Below are 13,832 nucleotides of genomic sequence, written 5' to 3'. Positions count from 1 at the left end.
AAACTCAACATTTAAAGCTTAAAGATTGCAAAGTGTCTTTTTGGAAGTGTGATGTCAGGTGGCTTTGTCTTTTGCTTCAGATGAAGGTTTTTACATATTGGCCCTGAAATACTGGAAATGTATTTATTACTGTATCAGTGTCGCTTGCAATACCTTAGAGATGTCTGTGGCAAGCAGAGAATATAACAATGAGAAAAAAATATAAAGGCACTTCAATGACCCATAAATCAAAATCCTGTCTTCTGTTAAAAGGCTCTGAAGTCATGAGTCTTAAATTCTGCGGTAGAGGAAAAGAGGTGATTATCACCTAAAATAACAGACTGCTGCAAGGTTTAACATTTCACCTGTGCCTGTTCTTGTATTTATCATGTTTACCTGGTGTGCACAGACACACCTTTCATCAGGTGGTACAACACTGCAGTGCTACACATTCAGATGGAAACAGAAACTGAAACTTCAAGGTAGCAAAATGAGAAAGTAATGCTGATAAAAATCAGAATTACTGCTATTGATGCCTTAATTTACCTTGTTATTTGGGAAAGTATTGATAACTGCTACACACTCAAATATGGCTATCAGCATCAAAGCATTGAATTTGCAATTGCTCTACTTTATATAGAGATATTCCAGTATTGAAATATCAGGCACCTCATACACACTCTAATCGACTCACACAGATTGGTCAGATCACATGGGAAAGATGCTGATCAGTGCTGAGTACTGTAAAGTAACTACATTCATTTCTTCTCTCTCTCATCTGGAAATTCCCTCTCACACAAATACAGGGGCATTTGTACATTTTTTTTCCTACACAGTGGAGGACTGGGATTACACATCAGTCTATCATTAGGAGCAGAAAGGAGTTGAATTAAAGCTGTCTGCTAGGCCACATTCATGACAACACCAATTTATATCAAAGCAAAAAATGTATTCTATACAGTTTTCAGTAATATTTTTTCCTATTTCCTCTTGAATTTAAACTCCAAATCTAGCTATTTGAGCTTTGCCAGGAAACTGTAATACAAAAGTATAATCAGTCATTTAACCTACAACTAATCTATTAGCGGTGTAATTTTTTTAAGAGCTCAGGATGACTTGCAGCAGGAGTCCACAGCATCTGCTCTGTTACAACAACTGCACTCAGTCAGCTGTTCATATCTGACGGAGTTTTAAATTTTTAATCACTGTGCACATTAAAAATAAAGTCACAATAGCAGAACGCTTACCAGGAGAATAATCTCAAGCTTTCTCAGGAAACACTATAACAGAGCAGACATGTTTATTTTATAAACACTGATGCTCAGCTTCAGCATTTATACAGCACAAGGAAGCCATTAGCCTGTCACAACATTGTATTTCATTGATGTTCTCTAATTACATACTGTTAACTTGACATTATTCAGTTAAAAACTATCATCTCCATAGTGATTAAGTGACATCGAGACAATGTGAGGAACTTTATTTTTAGAAATGATTTATAATAGAATCAATCACACATTAGCAGATCTAAGTAAGCAGATAATGTCCAGTTAGTAAAGTGATCAGCTGGATCTTCAACTTTTAATTCCTTTGACAGTATTAGCAACTATCCCAGGCAGGTTAATAAAATGCATAAGACGAGAGAAAGTGTCCTCAAAGAGAGTGATAGAACACAGACTTGAGCACATTTTGAATTGCACCTTATTGTTCTTTACCTAAAGAAATGACAGAGGTAAAGAGGAGACACTTACCTCCATTAACAGAGTGAGATCTATTGAGTGGAGGGTTTGGAAGAGTTTCTCCTTCATTAATTAGTCTCAGATCCTGTTCCCTTTGCAGCTCTCTGATCATCCCATCAAGGATACTCTCATCTTGATCATTAGTTTGCTGCCCAATGACTTGTTCCACTACTTCACCATCACCTTGACAAGAACAGGATCATGATTGCTTACAAAATGCTTAATTTCTATTTATAAACACCATAAAAACAATCAAACTAAGTTGTGCTTCAAGTGCCCTGCAAAACAACTGATTACAGGCTATCTTTCTGCTCTCAGAACAGAGAGAAAGTTTAAAGATTATTTACAAGAAAAACCTATAACTACAGGCTTGCACATCAAACAAAAATAAGCTCTTGGGAACAACAAAAAGAAAATATGCTTCAGTAGGTAATAATGGAAGACCTCTACCAGAGATCAGCATTTCTCAAAGCCTGTCTCACCCTCCTACTTCCTTACTGACATACATAGTCACATCAAGAGCACTTGAAGCATGCTGCCATAAATGTACATAGAGGCCCACAGATTTTGGAATACTGCAGGCTCCTTATCTCGTCTCCAATCTAGTTAATTCCATACACTTCTTTTTCACCATAAAGGCACCCCATTTGTTCTTCTACCTCCAGACCAACCATAAACCACCAGTTGCAGATGAAAATAAATGTCTTTATAGTACTGTCCTACTGAACCAATGTTCAATACTGTGCAATACATGTACTATGCATGAAATTTAGGCAGCGTACCATTAGCTACATATCCCAGCTGAGGAATAAGTTGCTCATCCTTGCAGTTTTCTCTCCCTGGTACCAGCCGCTGGAATCTCGTGGGATGAGGATTTCCATCAACATCCACCAGAAATGGAGGAGGCATAAGATGTGGAGCCTGTTGAGTCTGTTCATCCAAAACATAGTTATTTGCATCACGGATCAGTGGTCGGTAATCTGTGTGGAAGAACATCTGATCTGGAATCTGCAAGAAAAGCAATTTAGTAAATAAATAAATGTCCATTTGCAGCTGTCATGAAGCTTTGGAATGGCTCCCATACCCACATACCACAGAACTCCTACACTTAGAGTCAGCAGAAGAAATGTTATGACAGAGAACAGACTCCTACCACAAATGTGTTTTATTATCAAGATTTGATGCAAATATTCAAAAGTGAATTATGCCAAGGTGAACTGAAAGAAGATAATGTCTTGCTCTCCTGTCTGGAGATTCTCGTCCAAATCTTTTTGATTTAGATAAATAGTAGCTGCTCCCTTATCTAATTAGTATTTTGTCTAGGGCACAGGGGAGACAACAAACTAACACAACTACTCTTATGACAAAATGAGGTCAAGACAGATGAGTTTAAAATTCATTCAACTCACCTTTTCATAATATTTACTGCATCCAAAACCAAATAGCAGCAGATGTCCATGAGAGTCTGTGCAGGCAAAATGCTGTCCATCTGGTGAGAACTTGCAATCAAAAACAGCTCCATGGCCTTGGCCCTCAATCTGTATACAAACAGAGCATCCCTTTCAAAAATGATGCAATGTCAATAAAAAAGCTATTAAGAAAATTTCACCTGTGCTCCATCAAGTTTTAAATCCTGATTCTGTGAACACTCTCAACACACTCAGTAATTGCTTTTATTTTTCTACTCAACTACTGAAGTATCACTGATCAATAAAGTCAAATTACTTCTTTGCCCTGAAATTTCAGTGCAACTTTTAATGTATATTCTAAAACAAGAAGTCTAAAATTATGTAGTGGAAGATACATAGCAAGACTGTGGCAAAGAACTCATACACGTTAGCTCCATACCATCAGGTTTCACAACCAAAGGTGCCAGGAAGTAGCTCAGGTCCTAAAGCAGCACAGCTGCATTTACTCAGCAGTGGAATCAGTCCAACAAAGCTGACACTGCATGGATTAAGAAAGATGCCACACGAAGCCAACCACACTGTTTCCCAGACCACAGCATTGTGTTACAACACAGAGGCATATTGGTTTTCACTATTCTACCTTGAGAATTACTGCTATCTTTTGCACAGTATAACAATACAGATGAATAATATTCTGATGTAACAGATCCAATGAAATACTTGCTGCTACACTTAAACACACAGTAAACATACTTGAGTGTTGCTTCCTGAGGAGCATAGCATTTTCTTTTCAACACACAGGAACTTCCCACAGTCTTGCAACACTGCTCACAGTAAGTACATAATGAAATCTGCTCTTGCCTCAAGTCCAGTTTTACACAAACGTGAAAAACAAAACTTCTTCCCTGATTATTCTTACCATGTTAAAGTAATTACGTATTTTTGTTCCTTTGTCAATATCCCAAATGAAAATATTTCCATCATGACCCGCGGAAAGTACGATCCTTTGGTCAAACGGATGGGCCTCCAAAACAAAAACTTCATCATCATGACCCTACAGCGAAAGCAGGGTAAAAAAGAAAGTCATGTTTCTCCACATAATATTTCTGAATACACCAGTATTTAGTGTGAGGATATCGAAAACAGCTCAGTTTACTAGATCTTAGACTAGAACTGCATCTGTACTTAGCTGACATTTTGTCAGAGGCTTGGTATTATCGTATGTAGCTCAGCACAAAAGGAGGGGAGAGGAAGTAGAAAGCAACATCAAGGACAGCTGCAGCCCTCTCATCCAGGCAGAAGCATGGCCTCCAAGAGGCTCTCTTGTCAGCCAGCAATCAGCAGGGTCTGGCAGCATTTTGGTCATCAGCTCCTTTCCTCGTGACACACATCCTCCCAAAAAGTTCAAGACAGCTGACATATTTCAGGATAAAACATTGTTTACTGGAAGGTGTGAGGATGCAGCTCAGCCTCAAACTACTTTCAGAGTTCATTTATAAGTAATTGGGAATATTCACTTGAACTTTACTCACAGATAAGCAATGAAGAAGCTGCCCTGTGGATGAGTTCCACACCTTGAGAAGGAAATTGTTGACTGCAGTGATGACAGTGGCATCATATCTATCCCAAGCCACCATAGTAACCTTCAGTTTAGTCACCTTGTCCTCCCCAGATGCTACATTGTTTCTAAGAAAATTCATAATTTAAAGAAGAAACATGTCAGTAACTGCATACAGAAAGATTTAACAGCACTAACTCAGGGTGAGGGTGAGGTTAGGGAGAACATGGCTGCCACAACTGCAGCTACTGGCTAATGCAGGAGAATGAAGGGCAGTTCCTGCAGTGGCAACAACCAGATACGGAAAATACTCAGTACCACTAAGATTCATAGTTATCTTTCTTTAAAAGGAAAAAGTTTCTCTTCTGCTCTTCAATGATCATCCCACCTACCATAACTCCTCCTTTCATTTCTATTAAATCTTTTTCTAAAAGAGATTTTCTCTTGTCAGACATCAACACAACTGTAATAAGCAAAAGCTTCAGAATCTCAATCAGAATCAGATTTCACCAGCTAGCTTATTAAAAATGTAACTACATGAAATACAAAGAATGCTGCAAAGAAAAAAACTGCCTGATGGATTAGCCCTTCTGATTTTTGTTATTGTGCATATTCAACTAGAAGCCCATTTAACAGAAGTCACTGAGGACCACAAAAAGAAGAACTCCAAATTCAAATTGAACCTGAGAACAAATACAATGCAACTCATCTCTTACCTGAAAGTTTAAGGAAAAACACAACATTAATAACTACTCTGTACATACGTTTCTATATTACAAGAAATTCTGCAAAGCAACTCAGGTCTTGGAATAAAATAAGAAATCCAAAAGCATGTTTACACAGGAAAAAAGGTTGTTATGGAAAAGAACCAGCGTCAAATCTCTCATCAACTTTCTGCCTATTGTCATTTGTTCTCGAGAGAGTAAAATAAGCATTAGTGGCCTAAATTTATTTGAATAATAACCAAAATCATAGAAGAAACTGTCTGTTACCTGTAACAATGACTACATTAACACTAGAAATGGCCAAACACATTCATATTATACATAGAGCTCTTTTTATGTTTTAACTTCAATTAATTCATTATAATTTTAACTCTATTCCATAGTACAAAGTATATATGACATAAAATGAACACTAATGACATAAGTAAACTATGGCAGTAACTACTAGAACTTTTTTTGAGAGGTGAGAGAAAACAGGAGTTGTTTTGAACACACATTTATTTAAAAAACACATAGGATGGCATCAGATCAATGAGGTTCTGCTACAAATCTCTTTCCACGAGATGAACTCTATTTGACGTTCTTACCTTACCAATTAAGTATTCCCCAACCACTAGAGTCAGGAACTACCAATCATTAATATTTCCCTTTGGGGGCTAATTAACAGATAGAGCTATGGCATTTTCAATACATAACTGTCAACAGTTTACCACGACAACCATGATAACAAACATGCACTTTAAGTTAACTTAAAAGCTAAGTAAATAGTTTTAAATTCCACAGAAGCAGTGTGGTTTGTTTAGTTAGCTTTACCCTGTCATTTTAGTCGCCATATCCAGGACTACACTCTTCCACTCTTGCTGATGATACTGCCATACTCTTGCTGTTCCATCTCTGCTTCCACTGACAAATCTTAAACTACGGTGTGAAGGTGAGAAACAAAACAAACAAAATTGAATCATGAAATTCTGAATAACCATAAGTCACTGCTGCTTCTGGTCTAATACCCAAATGCCCATCTCAGGTTCTTACATCCTCACTGATCAGTAGCTTCCCCCATAGAGTTTTCTACCCTCAGCAGCAGTGCTCTCAGGGCATGCTAAATCCTGTGGCAAGAATGTCTAGGAGTTTGGCAGAGAACTGTCACTCACTCTGCAACAAATACACACACATGTACACATATACAGTTAAAACACTTGGAGATGCATACTTGTGTGCACATTCTTGTCTTACTCCCTATATGTCTACATTTGTGTCTAATGTGTCATAAAATCCCCATGAACTACAACCACAGAATAAAAAGCAGCTACAAAATTTGGCAAATCAAGAGCACATGCATTCAAGTCAGTACAGAAGCTAGAATGTATTTAATGCTCTTTCAACACTTATTCTTTACATTGTTTGTGCATCTCTGATCTAGAGAATATAATTAAAAGACAGTGAGGTTACAATTTTCATATCAGATCTTGTACAGCAGAAAACAGTTTCTATCTCACAACATTAATTACATTTGGTTATAGCTAGCAGATGGCCTTGGAATGACTTCAATGTCGTAATTCATACAAGCTGCACATTCCCTTTTTAATGACATCAGCAAATCCCTTGAGTGGTTCATAGTGGAAGCAAAGAAAAAGAAATTACATGCCAGGAGTCTAAGAATAAATTATAATACATTAACTTAGGGAAAAGGTGAAGACAGAGAAGGGAAATACCCACACTGAATAAAAGTAGTAGCCCTGCCTGTGAAGCTGGCAGATACAAAACCATATCATAAAACTTTGACCATCAATATTTCAGAAGTCATTTTTGTTGAGAATTTTGAAAAAAGCTCCTCAAATAACATGCTTCCAGGAAAAGCTAACCACCCTAAAATGTATTGCATTTAGATACAGAAATGATGATTGTTTCACCTTTTCACGTTTCTTAACCTGGAATTCTTTATTGTGATGAAAGAAGTGTTAAAATATACTATGACAACTTTTCCTGCTTTATTTATTATTTCTTAATATAAAGTAAAAATGTGGTCATAACTTTTCCATTTAGCATGTCAGCATAATTTTCAGTGACTACATGACTTAATACCCTCAATGGGATTTGTGCTCTCACATTCCTTGGAAGGAACTGTTAGCACAATTTTCTCAGTACATATAATATAATTTTCCATGACAAAGACTTCTGAGTTCAGGTGCAGTTGCACTGGCAAAGGCACTGTTTTGCTTGGATGGCTCCTGCGTGTATAAATCCCTTGAACCTTCCGCCAAGCAAACGAAGGAAAATGAGCAAGAGCTGGCATAAAAACATTTACATTAGGATGTTGGTCACTAATCACAGCTTGCCACATTGCACTCTATCACAGCTGTGCTGCAGAAGCTTGAAACACACACATGCCTATAGGAACCTCTCTCCATGGGTATCCTGACTGCAATTCCTATAGAAACAACAGCATCCCAGCTTAACACAGGTTTAAAAACCAAAAGCTCTGGAGGTAGGAACAGTTCATTTAATAAATATTAAGACTACAAGATCACAGTACTCATCTAAACTAATTAGCTGGAAAATCATGGATTTGTTTAAAAATTCACATACTTGCAGGCCATTATCAGAGATAAGCAAATTCTTATGAATAATAAAGCAGACCAACAAAATTGTCCTCAAGACCCAAAGGCCTTTATATCTAATTGAAGAGCTGTTCTGTGCTTATTCCTTTTCAGAAACGAATCAGGATTTTCTTCTGTCATTCTGAAGCTGTTCATCATATCATGCTCTTCACTAGACTTACACTGAAGTCAAGTCAAGCACTTATGAATGATGCATTCATTAAAACAAGCACAATTCCCGAATCTGAGAACTCTGAGCACCAGAAGAGAGAACTTGCTTGGTCAACATGCCCAGCCAGGGCCTCACAGAAGAAGCCATTCACCAAGGAATTAAACCAGACAGATAGCAAATGGTGGACGACCTTGTGCTTCAGCAACATACTGGCAATATCATACTATTTGGAAAATGTTTTCAAGTTATTCAAATCATTGGGTGATTTCTGGTCCTTGGCTGGTATAAATGATGCGGAAAGCACAGGCAAAAAAGTCTTAAACACTTAAAAAAACAAACAACAAACCACTAAAAAAACAAACCAACACATAATCTATCAACACATAATCTATCAACAGCACTACTAGCCATAGAAACATGGGAGATCTCCTTCAAATGCAACAAGCTAAACAAAGTGCTGCTACTGCTAGTAGCTTGTCTACTCCTGTGCCTCTTAAGTTGGCCATCAGCACAAGCTAAATCTGACAAACAGATGTGTAGCTCAGTCACTGTTCCACCTCTTTGCTTCCTGCTGCTCCAGAAAAATTGATGGTCAAAAGACACTACCAAATGACAGCCCAACAGATAAGCAGGTAAGTACACTGCTTATTCTTCACCTCACCCTAATAGGATTGGAATGATACAGCAAAGTAATTGGAAAACGAAATCCCTGATCCTACTGTAAAATCTGAAAACCTGAATACACTCAGATGGTACTGCCAACTTCTCAGATAAAAGCATTTTGCAGCAGAACCTCCACTAATGAAGATCAGATCACAGCTCTTTGCAGATGATTTCTCTCCAGACCATGAAGCACACTTGTTTGTCTGACCATCTGTGAATGTGTAACAGTTTTAGCTCTTGCTTAGCTTACGCCTATTACAATGCACTTAATCTAGAAGTAACCCTTTCTGTACTTAACAAGCCTACCTGAAAAACACACATAATTTGGTTTCTTATTCACCCAAGGAAAAAAAAACAAAAAAAACCAAAAAAACAAAAGCACAGTCGCAGAAGGTTCCTGTTGTTACAGCAGAAGGCAGCAAAACTAAGCTTGCAGATATGATACACATCTTCCAGTACACTAAATAATTTGTCTAAGATAAATTAGAGCCCATGTACAGTCTTCCTAAAGTAAACTTAATGAAACAGGAAGTTATTTGGAAAATTAAATGCCATACGTTTAATTGAAAAATCCCCAGGTGGCCACTCACCTGTCTCCATTGTTACAGAACTGGACTGCAACAACTTTGTCCTAAACAAGGGGAGAAAAATAGTAGTAAGTGCTTTGTAAGATGAGACACTCATCCAAAAAGACATTCATCTTATTCTTGAACTGCTATTTAGCAAATTACACCTTCCCATACATCTACTATATCACATTATTGTGCAAATTCAAAAGTCACAACCCATGTTAAAATTTCCCCAAGCAGGCATTTTATGTTAGACGTTGCAACGAAATCATAAAGAGGCAGTAAATCCACAGCCCTCCAGAAGGAGCTCAGAGATGCAACGGATTCCTAGCTTAGTCTCCCTGATACTTGCATGTTTAGGAGGAAGCAGCTATAGCAGCTCTTCTCTTACCTGAGCACAGTCTTCCTGCATGGAGCCACAGGGTAAACCCTGCCTGGGAACCCTGCATCTTTTACACTTCATAATAGTGTAAGAAGTACACAGAAGTAAGGTACTCCCAGAGTCCCCAAGGCCTGGCAGGCACAGCACTCAATACAATGGTGAAAGAACGACTTAACCACATACATAAGAGGTTTGCAATTTTTAAATAGAACATTGAAGCACTTGAAAATAATTTTATCCAATAATAGAAAAAGCAAACAAATCTTGCTTTTATTTTCACTTTTTTATTTTGGAGAAACTACATTAAATTTTAGACTTTTTTTAATTGTTGTGATTTTATTTTGCTTAACTCTTGTGTCAGCTATGTGCACTTGCTATTCTTTACTCCCACAAATGTCCCAAACCAAGTGTCCAGCTCAGGACTTTTTCAAGGGTAGACTAACAGCAGGCTGAGGTATTGAAAAGACTTGCAAAAAAAAAAAAAACTCAAAGGAATTTCAGTTTATTCCAAAGCTGAAGTGTTGAATATAGAAGACAAGCTCTTTCTGGCAAGCTAGATTTATTGACTTGATGCTCTGAGATATAAACAGAGAACTCATGACTCCCTCCGAAGTTCAATTAATCAATTCACTCTTCAGCCCTAATGCACAAAATACTATTGAAGTGGGCAGCTGGGTTGTTACGGCATAAAGATAAATGCTCCAAGCTCCTCATCATTGAGAAGCTTATCAGTATTGCTATAAGTTGGCCTTTCTGATATATTGTTTACCACAAACATAATAACACTATCAACCTCTGTTCTCAGCAACAATTAAGAAATGAAAACAGATTTGACACTACTTTAGTAACTGCTTTTCATCAGATTTCAATAAAATCAGGACATTCAATGGCTTGAACAGAAACATCAAGACTCAGAACCCTATAAACTAGCACTGAAGATTTTTATATAGATATTCAGAATGTTTTGAATTTTAATGAGAACCCTTCTGCATCATCAGAGAAAGGATGCTGTTAAGTTTTCCTCACTTTCTAAATGATCCAAAGGCTGAAGGCATACTCTAAAAACAGAATTACTCTGGGGTCTTTTTATTACATGGATTTCTGTCACAAATCAAGTTAAATATTCAAGAATAAATTTAATAGGAATAATTATGTCTTGCATGAAAACTGCAACTAAAACTAAAAACTTAATAGTGTATCCAAAGCCTAAGTTTTTGAAATAAGGTACAGCAGGGGGAAAAGGAAAATTTCCCTTCTGATTTGTGTCTTACCGTGTGAGACTCCAATTCAGCCATTTTCTCTGGAGATTCTGAGCCCAAATAATATATTCTTATCACGTGGTCAGTACTACCTGTTGCAATGAACATGCCACCTAAAACAGATAGTGTTTTTGGTGAGAAGAAAAGTCATTCAAGGAACAACTAATTTCAATTACTACTTTACTGTCAAAGAAGTACATTACAGTTTTAAAATGGAGAATTTTGATGTGATAAAAATGTATGTCCTGTAAAAAGAAGTCAACTCTGACAAGTTTTGCTTTAACCTGCACTTCCTCAGACCATATCAACTTTAACATAACAACAAGGGCTACAACATTTTCCAGCTGTAGGTCTTTGTGACCAAAGGAGGATAAAATTGCATATTACAGCACTCATCTGCTCCTTCTGCTTCCCCCAAACCTTCAGAAATTACCACAGTGCTTTCAGACAGCCTATGTAAAACAAGAGAAGGGGAACCATTTGATATCCTCACTAGCCAAACCAAGTATGGAAGCACATCTTTTTCAAGTGTGTTAAGAGAAATTACGCACTAAATTACTGCACGAAGAGATTCAAACAATCGGTTTAACTGTGCTGTGATTACCTAAAAAAAACCCTTTGCTATCATTCATATTTATAAAGAAGTAATAGCCCTGTTACCCAACAAAGGAATTACAGTTCCGAAAATGCTTTTCAGCTATCTCACAACGCATACATACCAGAACTGAAAGATGAACAAGATATCTGAACACCAGGCCTGGACCTCTCTGCAAATTTCACAGGGCGATCCCTATATGTGACATAACAGCATTTTTACTTTTCATTACTTTATTCCTGCACTGCAATTCAGGGGATAAGGTCAGCATGTTCATCCTAAAGCTCTTTGTTTTGTAATTCATACCTTATTTTGCTAGAGATTATTCTTATCTGTTTACTAGTAAAACCATCATTTTTAATAGAAAATATTTAACTTATTAATCATTGTATTAACCAACTTAAATCTATTTAAAACAGAACCTGGCAAGCCATTTGTCTAATAGAATTTATTTCCTATTAACTGTGGGTTTGATGACATCTATAGATGTGCATTCTTCTGAACAAAAGCAAATGACTGTCTTTTCTTGTACACTTTATACAAGGATTTGGTCCTATACACAAAAGCTTTATGTTCTTCCACAGCACAGCCTAAAAAAGCACAGAAAAAAGAAAAAAAGGCCTCACCTCTGTGCTTTAATGCCATAGACTCTGCAATGTATGTAACAAAGCGCGCTCTGCCCTACACACTGGTATTACGTATGCCACTCACACCATAGTCATCCAGCAGCAAGTATTATAGCAGAACACATCCCCAAGGAACTTTTCATTGAGAAGTAACATGGCCTTAATTATCCCAGCATTCCCTTCCACTTTAAAATTTCAAATAAATTGGTCCTTCTTATAAAATAATAATTATCTGAACAGGCTTACTTAAACTTCATAGTGTTAGCATGCCACTGCCAGAAACAGATTGTTCCATCAGCACCAGTAGAAGTGAGGTATCGTGTTGTGCCTTTTCTTGCTGGAGAGAACTGAAAATAAAGATTAGAATTCAATCAGCTAATTTCATTCTACATTTTATTTCATCAGCTTATGGAAAAAATGTTATTCCTCACCTGTATGGAAGTAATGGAAGCTGAATGGCCCTGCAGGACTGCGACTGGGGCACAAGTTCGAAGACACCACACTCTGACAATCTTATCACAACTGCCTGCTGCCAGCAGCGTGTTCTCATAGTTAACAGCCATGTCAGAAATCTCAGCTGAGTGTCCTCGCAGCGTTGAGAGCAGACGCCCATCGTCCGTAGCCCAGATTTTGACCAAGCAATCATCTGACCCCTAATGCCACAAGAATTTCCAAAGATTATATAAAATAATATACACGTTATGTGTTCTTGATACACGTGGGCTGTGGATGAACAAGTACCTAAAGACCTCAAGGTCATGAACTGCCAGGTGAACAACTTCACAGGGACTCCATAGAGACACATCTGAATTTGGGAATCATTTTGTGGTGGCAGGGATTTAAATGTTGGCAAAATAAAAGACACTTTCATGATTTGTTCTAGTATACACTGCAAATATAACATCTCTCAGTACCTTCAGTAGTAATCAAAAATCAGATGAGATGCTTAATTATGTATTATTAACAGGCACATTCATCTGTGTGACCACAATCACTGTTCACAGATATGTGAACTATTCAAGAATTAAAAAGGATGCCAAATTTGACCCTAATTCAAGCAGAAAAAGAGCAGCAGAATGCTGCATTCAAGTCTCAACCTCTGTTTCTCCAGTGTTCTCTCAGGATTACCACTAAGCACTCAGGCACATCAACGCAATAACACTAAACATTATGTCAACATCATTTAACTTTAAATTATGTTTTATTAGCTGCACATAAGTTCATAGACAATCAGTTTCAGTACTTCATATAACTGCAGATGAGAAAGATTTTTTAATGGTATAGATAAAAACTGTAAGGCCCTCACTGCAAGCCAGAGAAATTAACATAACAATACCTATCTGATCGATTCATAATTAGTGGGAAAGCTACTGAGAAAACAAAGGTAACAATTAGCCTTCCAGGTAAACTGTTGCTAAGTAGCTATCCATGGGAGACAAGGGCAAAGAAAAGACAAGACAGGGATTAGTGTTCACTGTTTAAAAATGAATTATTAGTTATTAATTAAAAAAACTGTTAGTATTTAAATACATACAAGAAAAACCAAGCACAGCATCACA

At 37.2% G+C, this 13,832-nt stretch overlaps 1 protein-coding gene across 3 annotated transcripts in view; it reads right to left on the bottom strand.

Moving 5' to 3' along the window:
• BRWD3 (bromodomain and WD repeat domain containing 3) overlaps window positions 1-13,832 on the bottom strand; it is a 49,044-nt gene that overhangs the window by 16,338 nt on the left and 18,874 nt on the right. For all 3 annotated transcript variants that reach the window (XM_065729523.1, XM_065729525.1, XM_065729524.1), the window contains exons 8-18: window positions 12,705-12,926; window positions 12,520-12,620; window positions 11,772-11,842; window positions 11,065-11,165; window positions 9,433-9,473; window positions 6,224-6,328; window positions 4,660-4,813; window positions 4,047-4,181; window positions 3,128-3,256; window positions 2,501-2,726; window positions 1,731-1,901 (exon numbers count right to left, since the gene is read on the bottom strand). In XM_065729523.1, coding sequence (XP_065585595.1) covers window positions 1,731-1,901; window positions 2,501-2,726; window positions 3,128-3,256; window positions 4,047-4,181; window positions 4,660-4,813; window positions 6,224-6,328; window positions 9,433-9,473; window positions 11,065-11,165; window positions 11,772-11,842; window positions 12,520-12,620; window positions 12,705-12,926 — 1,456 coding nt within the window. The remainder of the gene's footprint in view (window positions 1-1,730; window positions 1,902-2,500; window positions 2,727-3,127; window positions 3,257-4,046; window positions 4,182-4,659; window positions 4,814-6,223; window positions 6,329-9,432; window positions 9,474-11,064; window positions 11,166-11,771; window positions 11,843-12,519; window positions 12,621-12,704; window positions 12,927-13,832) is intronic.

Source organism: Cyrtonyx montezumae, unplaced genomic scaffold (assembly GCF_038088225.1).
Source record: "Cyrtonyx montezumae isolate F1298 unplaced genomic scaffold, pur_monq_1.0 scaffold_11, whole genome shotgun sequence".
NCBI lineage: Eukaryota > Metazoa > Chordata > Aves > Galliformes > Odontophoridae > Cyrtonyx > Cyrtonyx montezumae.
The sequence above is the reverse complement of the archived record's forward strand: the minus strand, read 5'-3'. Positions and strand labels throughout refer to the sequence as shown.